At 46.4% G+C, this 14,335-nt stretch overlaps 1 protein-coding gene across 4 annotated transcripts in view; it reads right to left on the bottom strand.

The window, feature by feature from the left end:
* CD58 (CD58 molecule) overlaps positions 1-14,335 on the bottom strand; it is a 68,036-nt gene that overhangs the window by 42,844 nt on the left and 10,857 nt on the right. For all 4 annotated transcript variants that reach the window (XR_012897187.1, XM_075905610.1, XM_075905602.1 and 1 more), the window contains exon 2: positions 11,074-11,382. Coding sequence is in view for 3 of the 4 variants with exons in the window: in XM_075905610.1 (XP_075761725.1) it covers positions 11,074-11,382 (309 nt within the window). In the remaining variant the exon portion in view is untranslated. The remainder of the gene's footprint in view (positions 1-11,073; positions 11,383-14,335) is intronic.

Genomic DNA, 14,335 nt, shown 5'->3' with positions numbered 1-14,335 from the left:
GTCAATATGAGGCTAGCTGAAACCCTCCATTATTATTGTGTTTCCTGCCTTAGTAGCCTCTCTAATGTCCCAGAACATTTCAGAATCATCGTCACATCCTGCTCAGATGATTGTGTAGAAACTGTAGAAACCATTTTTATATTTAGCTAGAAGCCACTTCATATAACAGAAGCCATTTAAGTTTCTCGCTTCTGCACCTACACTAGAAAGTTAACTGACCTTCACCAATGTGAGAAAGGCCAGGAGGATGGGCTGTTGGAATGTGTTAATGAACTATTTTGAGCTGAAGCTCAAACTCCCTAAAAAAACCTGTTTCTTTCTGTGCTGATAATTTCTCTTTGAAGTTTGTTTTGATGGAATACCCTGGCATCAGACTTGTTTGGTTAAGAGTATAAAATACTAGGATTGATTGTATTAGCCAGCCTTACTGGGCCCGGCTCTGTTGGGACCACGTTTGACTCACTTGGCTTTACTGATCAATAAAGCTGTTTGCTTAGCCACCTAAAACTTAGTGAAGCCTTTGCTTCGACAATTTGGAGGTTCCACAGAGATCCCTAACGCGCCACTTGCCCGTATAGACGGACCGGCACTCCACTTCCAAACCTCTCAGAGCACACAATAGAAGGTAAGGGGGGATACCTGTTATGAAATCTCCTGGTGAGGGCTTGGGATTTGGAGAGCCCAGCCGGCCGTTGGGGTAAGGGGAGCTACAGAATTCAATTTTGTGGAGCGGCTAACATTTTGTCTGTCTGTGTCTGTCTTTGTCTATTAGGCCTATCTTATCTGTCACAGTTCCAAAAGGGCACACTGGTGTGTCTAGTGAGGCAGCCATGCGCTGGACCCTCTGTGTTCGGACGCTAAAAGCTGGTGTGGTGCCATTACACTCTCTCTTGGGAAAGCTTTGTTGTGGGAAAGCTTTGTTGTCTCTTTCTGTTACTTGTGGACTTAGTACTAACCTCTGAGGCTAACCCCATGTCATAGTATTTCCCCATTCCACCAGGCTGTCTCCAGGCGCCAGGATGTGGTGTTCTGCCAGGCTGGGGCAGGTGCCGGAAACTCCTGCAAGCCAGGTGGACTTTGAGTCCAGTGCCTCACAACCAAAAGGGGGGGGATCAGTGCGAGCAGGCGGATTCTGATTCGGTGACTTGCAGAAGAATAGTGTAAGCAGGCGGACTTTTGGTTCGGTGCCTTATAGAATCTTTTAAAGCGCGTGCGCGCAGAAAATGGGGGTAGGTCAGTCTACAGGAATTCCAGTGCCCTGGTTTTCCCTGGTATAGGATCCTAATGAAGTCTGATATTAAGTGCCAGGTGTCTTAGGGCAGCACCACTTAATAGAAACCCATGGGAATTGGACAATAAAGAAAGATGCATCTAAATGTGGAAACTGTAGGAAAAATGTGAAAAGGAGAAAAAAAATTGTGTGTGGAAAATGAGTATGAATGTAATGAGTGAAGAACAAATGCCGCTGCATAGGTCTGAGACTTGAGCTGATCCCAGCTGCACCAGGGCTTTCCCATGAGGGAGCTCTGAACGTAAGGGGGAGAGTCAACTGAACCTCGAAACTCAGCGGATATGTGAGGGAGTGACGATTCCCCTTATTTCATGAGCTGCTAAGGTCTGACACTGTAGACCTAGCAGACTCTTTCTTTGGAGTGTGTAGAGTTAGTTTAGGTGAGGGTTAGTCTAAACATCCCCCACACTGCCGAAAGGCACCCCTGTGTACTACATGTACGTGCATAATGGTCCAAGGACCTGTAAGCATTTAAGAAATTGGAAAAGAGGAGAAATTAAAGCCCTGAGGGATGAAAGTGAAGCTCAGAAAAGCAAAAATCCTCCCTGCAGTAAGATATGTAACTTAAAAGTTGCTGCAGAGCCTCTGTGCCAAAATAATGCACAAGAAGTGGGAAAAAAAAAGATTTCTCAGTTGGCACATTCGTATCAAGCAAAATTGGGAGGGGGGGGAAATTCGGCACAACATCACCCCTCTACCCCTCTTTATAACACATACACAGATAGAGAGGAAACACACACACACAAAATAACTGAAAGGAATTAGCTCTTCCCTTTGAAAACACGGGCTCCTGTAACAAACTTGCCCGATCCAAAGCAAAACACCAAGTTTAAAATAAGTTTAACAGTTTAAGAGAAGTGTTCCTCCAAATCCTAAGAAAGAAAAAAAATAAGCAATATTGTAAGGAAGAAAAAAAACTGCTGTAAGAAATGACTCCTTGTTTCTTGCAGCCTTTTTTAATCATCTAGGCCAGGGGTGCCCAAACTTTTTTCAAAGAGGGCCAGATTTGATGAAGTGAACAAACGTGAGGGCCGACCATTTTGCCTGACATTCTTTGAACCATTAAAATTAAATGCAAATTAACTATTTTATGCAAAGTTTACTGCAAACGGCATACTTTTCATTTCGTCACATGGATGACAAATCTAAACAGGTGTTAAATCACTCTGCCTTTCATATCTGAAGGCCAGATGAAAAAAAATCCAGGAAGCTGAAATATATGTCAGGAACATTGTAAAGTACATTACATATTATTGGTAATAAAGGTTGTCTGTCAACTTTTAAGTTAAAAAAATATGAACACGAACATAACACCAAGTATACATGTTGTGTCCAAATATATTTATAACTGATTTAGACCAACTGACATTAACTGAGATTTTACAATGTATTCATCTCAATACATATGGATTCGTTGGGGGCCATAAAAGATAGATATTGCCAAATTACCTGGGGGGCCGTATTAAACCGGAACACGGGCCGCAATTGGCCCGCGGGCCGGACTTTGGACATGCCTGATCTAGGCAAAGAAACAATCAAGTTTAAACATTCAGCTACAGATACTTTGTTGAATGTATTAAAGGCAAAGTAAGGAATTCTACTAAAACTTAATTGGTTAACTGCATAAAAAAATAGAATCTATACATTGTAAATTTGTAAAACCTGCACCTTAAGGGTTAAATGTGTCTTCCAAGGAAACTAATTATTGTTTTAAAAATCCAAGCCCAGAAACTTCACGGTGTTTCTGTTCAAGGCTGAGTTGATAGCACTCTTGGCTTGCTTTCAGATCCAAGGTTGAGTATGCCTGCAAACTGCCTGTCTGTTCTGGAAGGGGGGCGGAGGGGAAGAGACACTGTCCCCCATAAGTAAGCCTGTAACATTGTATATGATTCTTTTCAGGAAAAGAAAACCTTCTTGCTTGCTGAAATAGTAACTAGCAAGCACCTTGTTCTAAGAAAAAGTTTCTGTGGCAGTAAATCATTTAAAGCTTCACACATTAAAAAAAAGCCTGGTCTACAGTACAAGAGGGAAACTGAGGCATGCCACCTTTAACTTAATAATTAAACAATGAAGTAATTTACTCAAACCCTCTGAAGCTGATGTGCAAAATAAAAGCATACCACTGGGTAACAGCAAGCTGATCAAAAATTTGCACAAAAAAAATCTGTAAAGAAAAAGTATTCTAAAATATAATGCAGCACCCCGATGTGGGTGGAAATGTTTTCTTTGTCTTTCAGATCATCAAAAAGCACTAATATCAGCTGAAAATTAACTCAAGAAAAACCATGGTTCTGTGTCATGACATAATAAGTTTGTGTTCTATCCAGATGTCTTGTGTGTCTTAATTGTGATATATGTATTTCAAACATTGTTGTGTGTACAATATTGTTGTTTTAATGAAAAAATAATGTAAGTACCTTGAATAATCTTAACTTTGTGCTTTACACGGTTGGTTTTTTGCTTTTAAAATTCTAGTGAAGTTTTAGTAACAGTCTATGCAGTTTGTACTGTTTGGAATGTAGCAGAATCTGCTCCTGTACCTGCTGTTTTTCCTTTCTCTCCTACCGTCGCCTGCTCCTATGCCATCTCTTTCACAACTGGCCCTCCTGCGAAACCAAGCCCCAGAATCAGAAAAGCAGGAGTGGAGACTGGCAGGGTGCACCTTGCAACCAGACCACTTGTGGTGCAGCTCTGATGGCCGCATTGTTGCCCCAGTGGTCTTGTTACCTCACCTGGCCTCCGTGCTCCATGGATTGTCACACGTTGGCAAAGGGGAGGACGGTAGCCACATTAAAACAAAATTGGTTTGCTCCCAAATTCTCCCAAGCAGCCAAAGATTACTATCTGGCTTGCTCTGTCTGCCAAGCCCACAACATGGGTAAACCTGTAAAGACAGTTCTGGCAACCAGACCTCCGCCTTTGGGACCATTTCTGAATTTACAGATGAACTTTATTCAATTGCCTAAATGTCAATCCTTTGAATATGTGCTGGTTATTGTTTGTTTGTTTTTGAGATGAGTAGAAGCTTATCCCTGCAGGAAAACTGATGCCATCACAGTGGCAAAGAAACTTCTAAATCATTACATCTCATCATGGGGAATATACCTTGTGATCTCCAGTGACAGAGGTACCCACTTTACTGGACAAATTGTTCAAAAACTGGCAAAGTACTACTCTATCAGACAAGCACTGCACTGCGTGTGACACCCAGGAGCAGCAGAGAGACAAAACAGGATTTTAAAGAACAAACTTGCTAAAATATGTAAGGACTCTGGCTTAACTTGGGTAGAAGCACTCCCGATTGCCCTAATGAGCATGAGAGCCACTCCTAATCGGAAAACTGGACTCAGTCCAAATGAAATTGCATGTGGCCGACCTATGAGATTGTTAAGCAGCCCAGAAATTGACCTAGCTGATGTCACACTTATTAAAGGAAGCACAGTCAAGTATTGTCAGGAACTTATGAGGTGTGTACAGTCTTATCATTCACTGGGTAAGGACGCCTTCCAGGAGGCCCCGACTGAGCCGTGCCATAAACTACAACCAGGAGACTGGGTTTGCGTGAAAGTTCACCAGCGAAAGACTGCCCTAGAACCCAAGTGAAAGGGTCCCTACCAAGCCCTTCTGACCCCCCATACTGCTGTAAAGTGCGAGGGATTGCCCGCCTGGATTCACGCGTCCCACTGCAAACCAGTTCCAGCCCCTACAGAGGTTGGCCCCACTAAGGAGCACCACAGACCTGGTACCAGAGACCCAGGTCCAGAAGTAGATGGGGATCAGCCCAGGCTTGGTACCGGCAATCCAGACCCAGAAGCAGATGATCCTGAGAGACTGAGGCCAAGGTACCAGCTGCGGCCCAGAAGAACTTGCCAGCGATAGGTGAAGCAAACTATGAAGTCCTGAAGAACAGCCAGCATGAGGCTGGACAAACAATTCATGTTGAGCTTATGCTTAATCTTGGATTTAATACCTAGCAGTTATAACCTATATGGTTCAAATGTGTTTATGCTTTTAATGAACCAAGTTTCCCAAGAATTTAATTCCACAGGTTGCTGAATATGTGCTCACAGTCCTGTACATTCAGAAGGAGGTATCCCAATGATTCCAGTCCCACTAAACAACACTCAACTATGGCACACTGTTTAGTGAACTAAACCCAAATGATACTTGGCAGGATAAAGGGTTTACTAACCCAGGGTATATCCGCCTAGCCTTGACCCCAATTGGAAAGTACTGCTAGACATGTAATGGTTCAGGAGCCAGGGTGGAAAAAAAGCCAAAACCAAATGGCTCTAGACTATGTCCTAGCTAGTAAGGGCGGGGTTTGTGCCTTAGTGGGAAAAGAATGCTGTGTGTATATTTCTGACAACAGCAAGGAAGTAGAGGAAGATGTCTCAGAGACTGAAAAAACGGTGGAAAGCCTAAGACAGGAGAAAAGCTGGACCCTCTGAGGTTGGTGGAAAGGCTGGTTTGGACATGTCGGAATTTGGATTTTGCAAGGTGTAGTTTTAGTATTAGCTATATTCTTTTGTGTTTATTTTTGTTTCTTGTTGATCAAATGCTGTATTTCTTGCATTCTGAAAAACACAAGACAGACCCTTACTAAAGGGAATGTGGAACTCATAATGTTAAAATATGATGAGCAAGAAAGGAACAAGAGATGTACATAAATGCTTTGATGGAAATGGAGGCATGAAATGATTTCAAGGTTAGCCTTTAAAAGGCTAAAAGGGGGGAGTTGTAGAAACTGTAGAAACCATTTCATATTTAGCTAGAAGCCACTTCATATACCGTATATTCCGGCGTACAAGACGACCTCTGATGTTAAAAAACATCCCCCAAAAATCGGGGGTCGTCTTGTACGCCGGATGCCCCGCCGCCGGAGCCCCTCCGCGGCTTTGAAAGCCTCGGGGGAAGCCGGCGGCGGGGCATCCCAGGCGTGCATGGGCTGCCCCCCCGCCAGCTTCCCCCAAGGCTTTGAAAGCCTCGGGGGAAGCCGGCGGCGGGGCATCCCAGGCGCGCCTGGGCTGCCCCCCCGCCGGAGCCCCTCCGCGGCTTTGAAAGCCTCGGGGGAAGCCAGCGGGGGGGCATCCCAGGCGCGCATGGGCTGCCCCCCCGCCGGAGCCCCTCCGCGGCGGCGCGGAGGGGCTCCGGCGGGGGGGCAGCCCATGCGCGCCTGGGATGCCCCCCCGCCGGCTTCCCCCGAGGCTTTCAAAGCCGCGGAGGGGCTCCGGCGGGGGGGCAGCCCATGCGCGCCTGGGATGCCCCCCCGCCGGCTTCCCCCGAGGCTTTCAAAGCCGCGGAGGGGCTCCGGCGGGGGGGCAGCCCATGCGCGCCTGGGATGCCCCGCCGCCGGCTTCCCCCGAGGCTTTCAAAGCCGCGGAGGGGCTCCGGCGGGGGGGGCAGCCCAGGCGCTCCTGGCGGCTTTGCTCCCGGTGCCTCTGGTCTGCTGGGGACCATCTCCAGCAGACCAGGGACACCGGGAGCAAAGGAGGCGGAGGGGCGCTGGGGTATAAGATGAAACCCTATCTTTTAATTAAAAAGATAGGGGGTCGTCTTATACACCCAGTCGCCCTATACGCCGGAAAATACGGTAACAGAAGCCATTTAAGTTTCTCGCTTCTGCACGTACACTAGAAAGTTAACTGACCTTCACCAATGTGAGAAAGGCCAGGAGGATGGGCTGTTGGAATGTGTTAATGAACTATTTAGAACTGAAGCTCAAACTCCCTAAAAAAACCTGTTTCTTTCTGTGCTGATAACAATTTCTCTTTGAAGTTTGTTTTGATGGAATGCCCTGGCATCAGACTTGTTTGGTTAAGGGTATAAAATACTAGGATTGATAGTATTAGCCAGTCTTACTGGGCCCGGCTCTGTCGGGACCAAGTTTGGCTCACTTGGCTTTAATGATCAATAAAGCTGTTTGTTAAGCCGCCTAAAACTTAGTGAAGCCTTTGCTTTGACAATTGGTATTGTAATATATTCCTAATGCTATATTACTTCTTGTTCAATCATGGAATTTCTATTCATAGAGATGCTATAGTATAATTTGAGTCACTGATTATTAATCAGTCTTCTTCACTCCACAAACTAGCCTGTCCTCCAAGACTTCTCAGAGATAACTGCTAATGGTTCCAAGATTTCTTCAACTAGTTCCTTCAAGTATCCTAGGATAAATTTTGTCAGGCCCTATCTTGAATACATATAACTTGTCTAAATCATAGAATCATAGAACACTAGAACTAGAAGGGACCTCGAGAGGTCATCGAGTCCAGTCCCCTGCCTTTATGGCAGGACCCAGCACCGTCTAGATCATGCCTGATAGATGTCTAACCTGTTCTTAAATATCTCCAGAGATGGAGATTCTACAACCTCCCTAGGCAACTTATTCCAGTGTTTAACCACCCTGACAGCTAGGAAATTTTTCCTAATGTCCAACCTAAACCTCCCTTGCTGCAGTTTAAGCCCCTTGCTTCTTGTCCTATCCTCAGAGGCTAATATTCTGTAAACTGTTCTGTCCTTATTTTGGCTTACATTCCTTCTCCCCCTTACTGTTAATAATAATGTTATTGAGTATCTGGTCACCATCAGCCTTTTTAATAAAGACTGAAGCAAAATAGGCATTAAACACTCAGCCTTCTTGATGTCATTAAATATTAGCTCTGCTTTCCCACTAAGTAAAGGACTATTCTTGGGTGAATTCTGTGTCACTGTGCAGGTGCAGAATTCATCTCTTGCACAGATTTTTTTTTTCCTCAGCAGAAATGACATTCTGCCAGAGAGATACCGCAGTTGTGCCCTTCACCCACCAGGAGCTGCTGGACTTCCAGAACAGAGAGCAATTTCTCTAGAGCAGGAGTAGACCCTGCTGCTGATAGGGTTGAGAAGAGGCTGTATTCCTCATAGTGTCCTGCCCATTAAGCTAGGACAGGAGCTAAGTCCCCTGTAAGCTGCACAGCAGGGCAGCTGCACAGGTGCTTAATGAGCTTTGCCCAGAGGCTTTGGGCTGCTGCGCAGAGAGCTTCCAGGCCAGCCCCGCTCCCCCCTCCCCGATCTGAGATCAAGTGTGTCTGGTATTTTTTGTAAACCATCTGGTAACCCTAAGTTTGGAGTGTTCAGTCTCCCACCAGGGTGTCTGGGAGAGGAAAGGTTTGATTACAGAGATCTGATTACAGCAGCTGGGTTTCCCTGCAGTTTCCTGTGAGGAAACCCAGCACTCTCCTCTAGCTTCCTGGACTGGGTAAGGGGGAAACAGACTTAATTGGGTAGGTGGGGAAACAAGGGGGAGGGTCCTGGCATCTATGTAATGAGGTGGGGACAGAGGGGTGACTTGCTTCCATCTGGGCTGCAGACAGCAAGAGCCAGACTGTCTCAGCACAGTACTCCTAGCTGGGCTGGGGTAGGCTGTATAGGGTGGTGCCAACATTTCAGGTGGGTTAAAAGCTTTTAGGCTGCTTTGGAATACTGGAACAAAAGGCCGCACTCATCACATTTGCATGATTACATTTCAAACAAAGTTTACATAGGTGTTAAAGGCTTATGGTAAGAAAAAAAGGATTCTTTTAACAGAAATTTGTTTAGTGTTGTAGATATCTGCAAACCTGATCTTAAATTATTTTTTTAAATCCCGTGTTATTAGTTAATACATAGTAAATTGTTAAAACTGGAAGGACTTTACCATGGATTCTGTTTAATTTGTTTGGCCTTTCAATTGGAGTTGAATTCCAGATAAGGGCTCTGGGGCTTTTACTCTTTGAGTTAGTGACACATACAAGGTGAAAATTTCAAACTAGGACTTTTACCTGTTTTCACTTGGATAAAATGGATCCTAAACATTCCCAGGCAAAAGCATATAAGTCTGAGTGAATGCCTTTTACTCTTCTTTCCTGTGTCAGTAAATATTATTTTAAGTATTTTCATGCAAAGCATGACTATTTCTAGTTGATTCATAGATTTGTTTAGCATCTTAAAGCTATGCATATTTTTTATACTTTTACGTAATGACCATGTCTTTAATTTATTTATATAGCTATTTGCAATATGCCCCATTTTGATATGTTTACTAGCTTGAGTTTTTAGAAAGGACGATAATACATGTACTCCAAGGGTAGCACTAATTTTCTTTATTTGAATTCATATTAAATGAACAGCTTAAGCACTGCTCCTTGTTAATTATTCTTTACCTTCCATACCTATGGACTATTTAAAATATATGTTTATACCTAGATTTGTTGTTTGTAATGGGACACACTGCATATTCACGTACAATCTCAATATTGGTGATGCTAATAAGAAATTTCAGCCTGCCCAAAATAAAATTCAGCCCACCCAGGGATGGAAAATGTTAGAGGGAACACTGGTCAGGAGGCATGGGATATGGGGGGAGGGACAGCATGGGGGCACATGGGACTGTTGGGGGAGTGCAGGAACACATGAGGATGGGGGCAGACATGCCTTACTGAATGAGAGCAGCTAAGGGTCAGCCAGTGTCCGTATGGGACAGACTAACAATCTCCCATTCCCCACCCAAAAAAGCAGTTCCTTCTCAGCAATTACTTCCTTCTACCTCAGCTCCTCTGTTACTGCCGCAAGCCTTTACACTACTTCTGAAGGGTGATGTAAAGAAGTTTCTGTACTGTTGTCTAAATGAATAATTACTCCTTGGTAAGTATATTAATACAGAAATCTATTTCTCAAGAAAATCTGAATCTTTTTGGTTGTCTGTATTGTTAAAGACATACTTACAGACAGGTGTTTTGAAATAAAATTACCAAAATAATTGAAACTGGTGTGCTCATATTATTTTGACCAATAAAATATGCAGAATTGAAATTCTTGGTGCAGAATTCCCTCAGAATTCTCCTTTGTCCTTCTCTTGCTCCTAATGTATTTCAAGAATTTCTTATTGCCTTTTGTGTCCCTTGCTATGTGCTTAGTCTTTCTGATTTTAGCCCTACACAGTTATGTTATTCTTTAGTACTCCTTGTGACAGGGCGCCTGCCCTGCACTGGCCCTTTAATACTCGGACTCCGGCCCGGAGCCGGGGCTAGCAGAGAGAAGGCCAGCGGGAGCTAATTAGGGCTAGAGAGGGCCCAGCTGGCAAAGATCCAGAACTGCACGAATGGCTGGTAGAAGCCAGCTGAACCTATTAGGGCAGGGGAGAGCCCAGCTGGCAAAGATCCAGGAATGCATGCATGGCTGAGAGAAGCCGGCTGAACCCGTTAGGGCGAGCAGGAGCACAGCTGGCTTGTGTGTGTGTGTATATATAGAGAAGCCCAGGTTGCTCAAGAGGGGAGAGAGGGGCTGGCTGTGGAGGAAGCAGGAGTTCCCAGGAGGGAGACCTGCTGGGGCTAGCCAGCTAGAGCTGGGAGAAGGCCAGCTAAGGCTACCCTGATGAGGGGCCGGAGGAAAGGCCTGGGCGTGGAGACAGGTGGCAGCCTGGCTTAGGTAAGCGGGGCCACGGAGATAAGCCCAGCTGCCTATGATGAGCAACCCATACAGACTGTATTCTGCCCTGAGATGGGCTATATGAAGACAGTCAGGGGGCACTGAGGCGCACGGGGGTGCGGACCCCCTGACACTCCTCATTAGCAGTTTAGCCAAGTTTCCATTTTTTGTCAGATCCCTTCTTGATTTTTCAGGTCATTAAAGGAGTACCTGATGCAGCCATATTGGCCTCTGACTGTTCTTCTTTCCTTTGTATTGTGATAGTTTGCAGTACCTCCTTAAACAAAAAGAAGTTAACAGCTGCAAATTGTTTTTGCTGTGTATCCTCTACTTACCCAATACTTCAAGTACAATTTGTTTTCGTTTGAAACTGGCAGTTCCATCATCAAGCAGAAACTCCACTTCATACCCTGCAGCATCATCAGTGTTTAACATTTTGATGGTCAAATTACCAGAAGATGTCTCAAGCTCTCCTCTCGTTGATAATGTAGAGAAATATTCAGGAAGCCCTTTACCTTCCCATTCAGCCACTTTATTTTTCTTTTTCAGCCAGATTATTTCTCTTATGGGTCCATTAAGTTTTGGTGAAAGAGTAACATCTTCTCCCACAATGGCAAAGACAGACTCTTGTGACCAGATGCACACTATGAAAAAAAAGTTTAATCAGTCACCAGTTTGAGTCATTTTATATCTATGATGTACATATTACACACAAAAACTATGGTAAAAGAATATTCAGACTACAAAGTCAAGCACACAAGTTTGCAAATAGTCATATTAAGGTTTAATTCAGCCTCCTTGTACATACTCATTACATGACGTCTCCATTTCCCTCCCCAATTTGCACTCTCCTTTGCAACTAGCCTTCAGCTCCTCCCAGGTTCTTGTCCTGATCAAGTCTTTTAAAAGACAGACAGTTCAGCTTTTGGCCTTTCTACATTCAAATCAAGCATCATGCTCCTCCATGCTGCCTGGGTGCCAACAATGGGATATTGAGAGCACAGAAGAGAGAGACTTCCTGTTCTCAGTTCGGGTATGTCTACACTACAGCACTAATTCGAACTAACTTAATTTGAATTAGTTAATTTGAACTAAGCTAATTCGAACTAGTGCATCTAGACCTAAAAACTAATTTGAATTAGCGTTTTGCTAATTCGAAATAGCATGTCCACATTGAGTGGACCCTGAACCGAAGTTAAGTCTGGCCGGAACCAGTGCCGGCAGGGCATCAGGTTAGGACTTAAGAGTGCGGAGCTGCTGCCTCAGACTAGCTGAGGGCTGTGCTTAAAGGGACCTGACCCCCACCCCGGACAGACAGTTCTCAGGGTTCCCCGCTTGCTTGTCTAACTCGATGAGGGACAGCAAAGCAGTCCTGTCTTGGAGTGCCCTGAGTTCCCACACTCAGCACATCACAGCACTCGGCCATCAGCCCAGCTGCACTTGCCGCAGGCTGCCATCCGGGGGGGAGGGGGGAGGTCAATCGGGAGGCTGTCAGGATCCAGGAGGCCATGCAGGAGAGCATCCCCCCCGAAGAGCCCGCAGAGACACCCCAGTCCTCCCCATCAGAGGCTCGTGCACCATTCCTCCCTCACCTCCTTCCACTTACCCCTCCCTAGCCCCCCTTCCTGATGTAAAAAATAAAGGACACGTGTGTTCAAAAATAGAAACTCTCTTTATTTAACAAAACTGGGGGGGGGAGGGGATTAAGCTCTTGGGAGACTGGGAAAAGGAGGTGGGAGAGGGGAAGAAAGAGGGTGGGAGAGGGGAAGGGGAAACCTGGGAGGAAGGAGCTGGAAGGAGGAAACCAGAGGAAGGAGGAGGGGAAGTATAAACTATGGTATGCCATATCTTCAGTACTGTGTACAGATGTGATCTCCTCACCTCAAAAAAGATATTTTGGCCTTGGAAAGGATTCAGAAAAGGGCAACTAAAATAATTAGGGGTCTGGAACAGGTCCCATATGAAGAGAAGCTAAAGAGACTGGGACTTTTCAGCTTAGAAAAGAGGAGACTGAGGGGGGGATATGATAGAGGTCTATAAAATCATGAGTGGTGTGGAGAGGGTGAATGAAGAAAAGTTCTTCATTAGTTCCCATAATAGAAGGACTAGAGGACACCAAATGAAATGAATGGACAGCAGGTTTAAAACTAATAAGCAAAAGTTCTTCTTCACTAAGCAAATAGTCAACCTGTGGAACTCCTTGCCACAGGAGGCTGTGAAGGCTAGAACTATAACAGAGTTTAAAGAGAAATTAGATAAATTCATGGAGGTTGGGTCCATGGAATGCTATTAGCCAGGGGGTAGGAACGGTGTCCCTGGCCTCTGTTTGTGGAAGGCTGGAGATGGATGGCACGAGACAAATGGCTTGGTCATTGTCTTCGGTCCATCCCCTCTTGGGTAACTGGTGCTGGCCGCTGTTGGCAGACAGGCTACTGGGCTAGATGAGCCTTTGGTCTGACCCAGTACGGCCATTTTTATGTTCTTAACTCAGGGTCGGGGGTCTCATTGGACCAACTTGATTTTCATGCAAACCTGCTCCTGTGGTCGCATGTGGCCTTTGGTGGCCAGGCTGCAAGCTATCCTGCCCTAGACGGCCGCATTCCTGTGCCTAGTGCAGAGGTCGTGGACGTTGGAGGCCTCCCCCCAAACCTCGATGAGGTCCACGATCTCCGCACTAGACCAGGTGGGCGCCCGTCTCTTGCAGCCCTGGGCAGGCTCCAGGGAGCCGCCAGCCTGGTCCTGGGAAGAGGAGGAGGGCTGGGTGGCAGCGGGTGGTGGGCTCATGCCGTGCAAGGTGCAGGGTCTGCTGGAGGGGTGCTGGCAGGCTTGCAACTGGCAGAAGCACTGTAGCCAGACCGTGCCCCTTTAAGGGCTCCAAGGTCGGGAGGGGGGCAGAAAAGTTTCCCTGGTTTGACCAAGAGTGGCCACCAGGGCAACCTGGGAAGGGCTAGCCTCCAACTAGATCGAATTAAGTGGCTACACAGCCCTTAATTCGAACTAGGCGTTAGTCCTCGTAAAATGAGGTTTACCTAGTTTGAATTAAGCGCTCCGCTAATTCGATTTAAATTCGAACTAGCGGTTTGTATGTATAGCCGCTTGTGACGGGATGCCCCCGCCCCACACGGAGGAGCAGCCCCAGGTCACACTGTGCAGCCGGCAGCCTGGGGAAATCCGGCATTGTCCGGGGTGTTCGGCCGCCACCCAGCCAGCGCCTTCAGAGGACGTCACGCCCGGCACCGGCGGAGAGCAGCAGAGGCGTCAGGCACGTTGCTATGGCAATGCAAAACCGGGCGAACGCAAGGGGCGGGGCACCTGGGGACAGCCTGGGTCGCAGCCCTGGCGCGGCATTTAAAAGGTGCTGACGCCGGGAAGGAAGGGGGTTTTTACAGACCGAGACACTCTTGCCCGCTGTCGGCCTCTCACCCGGCCCATGGCCGCGTGGTAAGGAGGACGCCCCAAGCGTTGGGGGGTAGGGTAGCGCCGAGAAGGGCGAGGAAGGAAGTGGCCCAGGGCAGAGCCCGGATTGGCTGGTGCGCTGACGAGTTACGATTCCAAACCCCATCAGCCGGACCGGATCTCGCTTGATCCAAGTCCTCA

This window comes from Pelodiscus sinensis, chromosome 1, assembly GCF_049634645.1.
Source record: "Pelodiscus sinensis isolate JC-2024 chromosome 1, ASM4963464v1, whole genome shotgun sequence".
Classification (NCBI taxonomy): domain Eukaryota; kingdom Metazoa; phylum Chordata; order Testudines; family Trionychidae; genus Pelodiscus; species Pelodiscus sinensis.
Note: the sequence above shows the minus strand (reverse complement) of the source record. Positions and strands in the feature narration are given on the sequence as shown.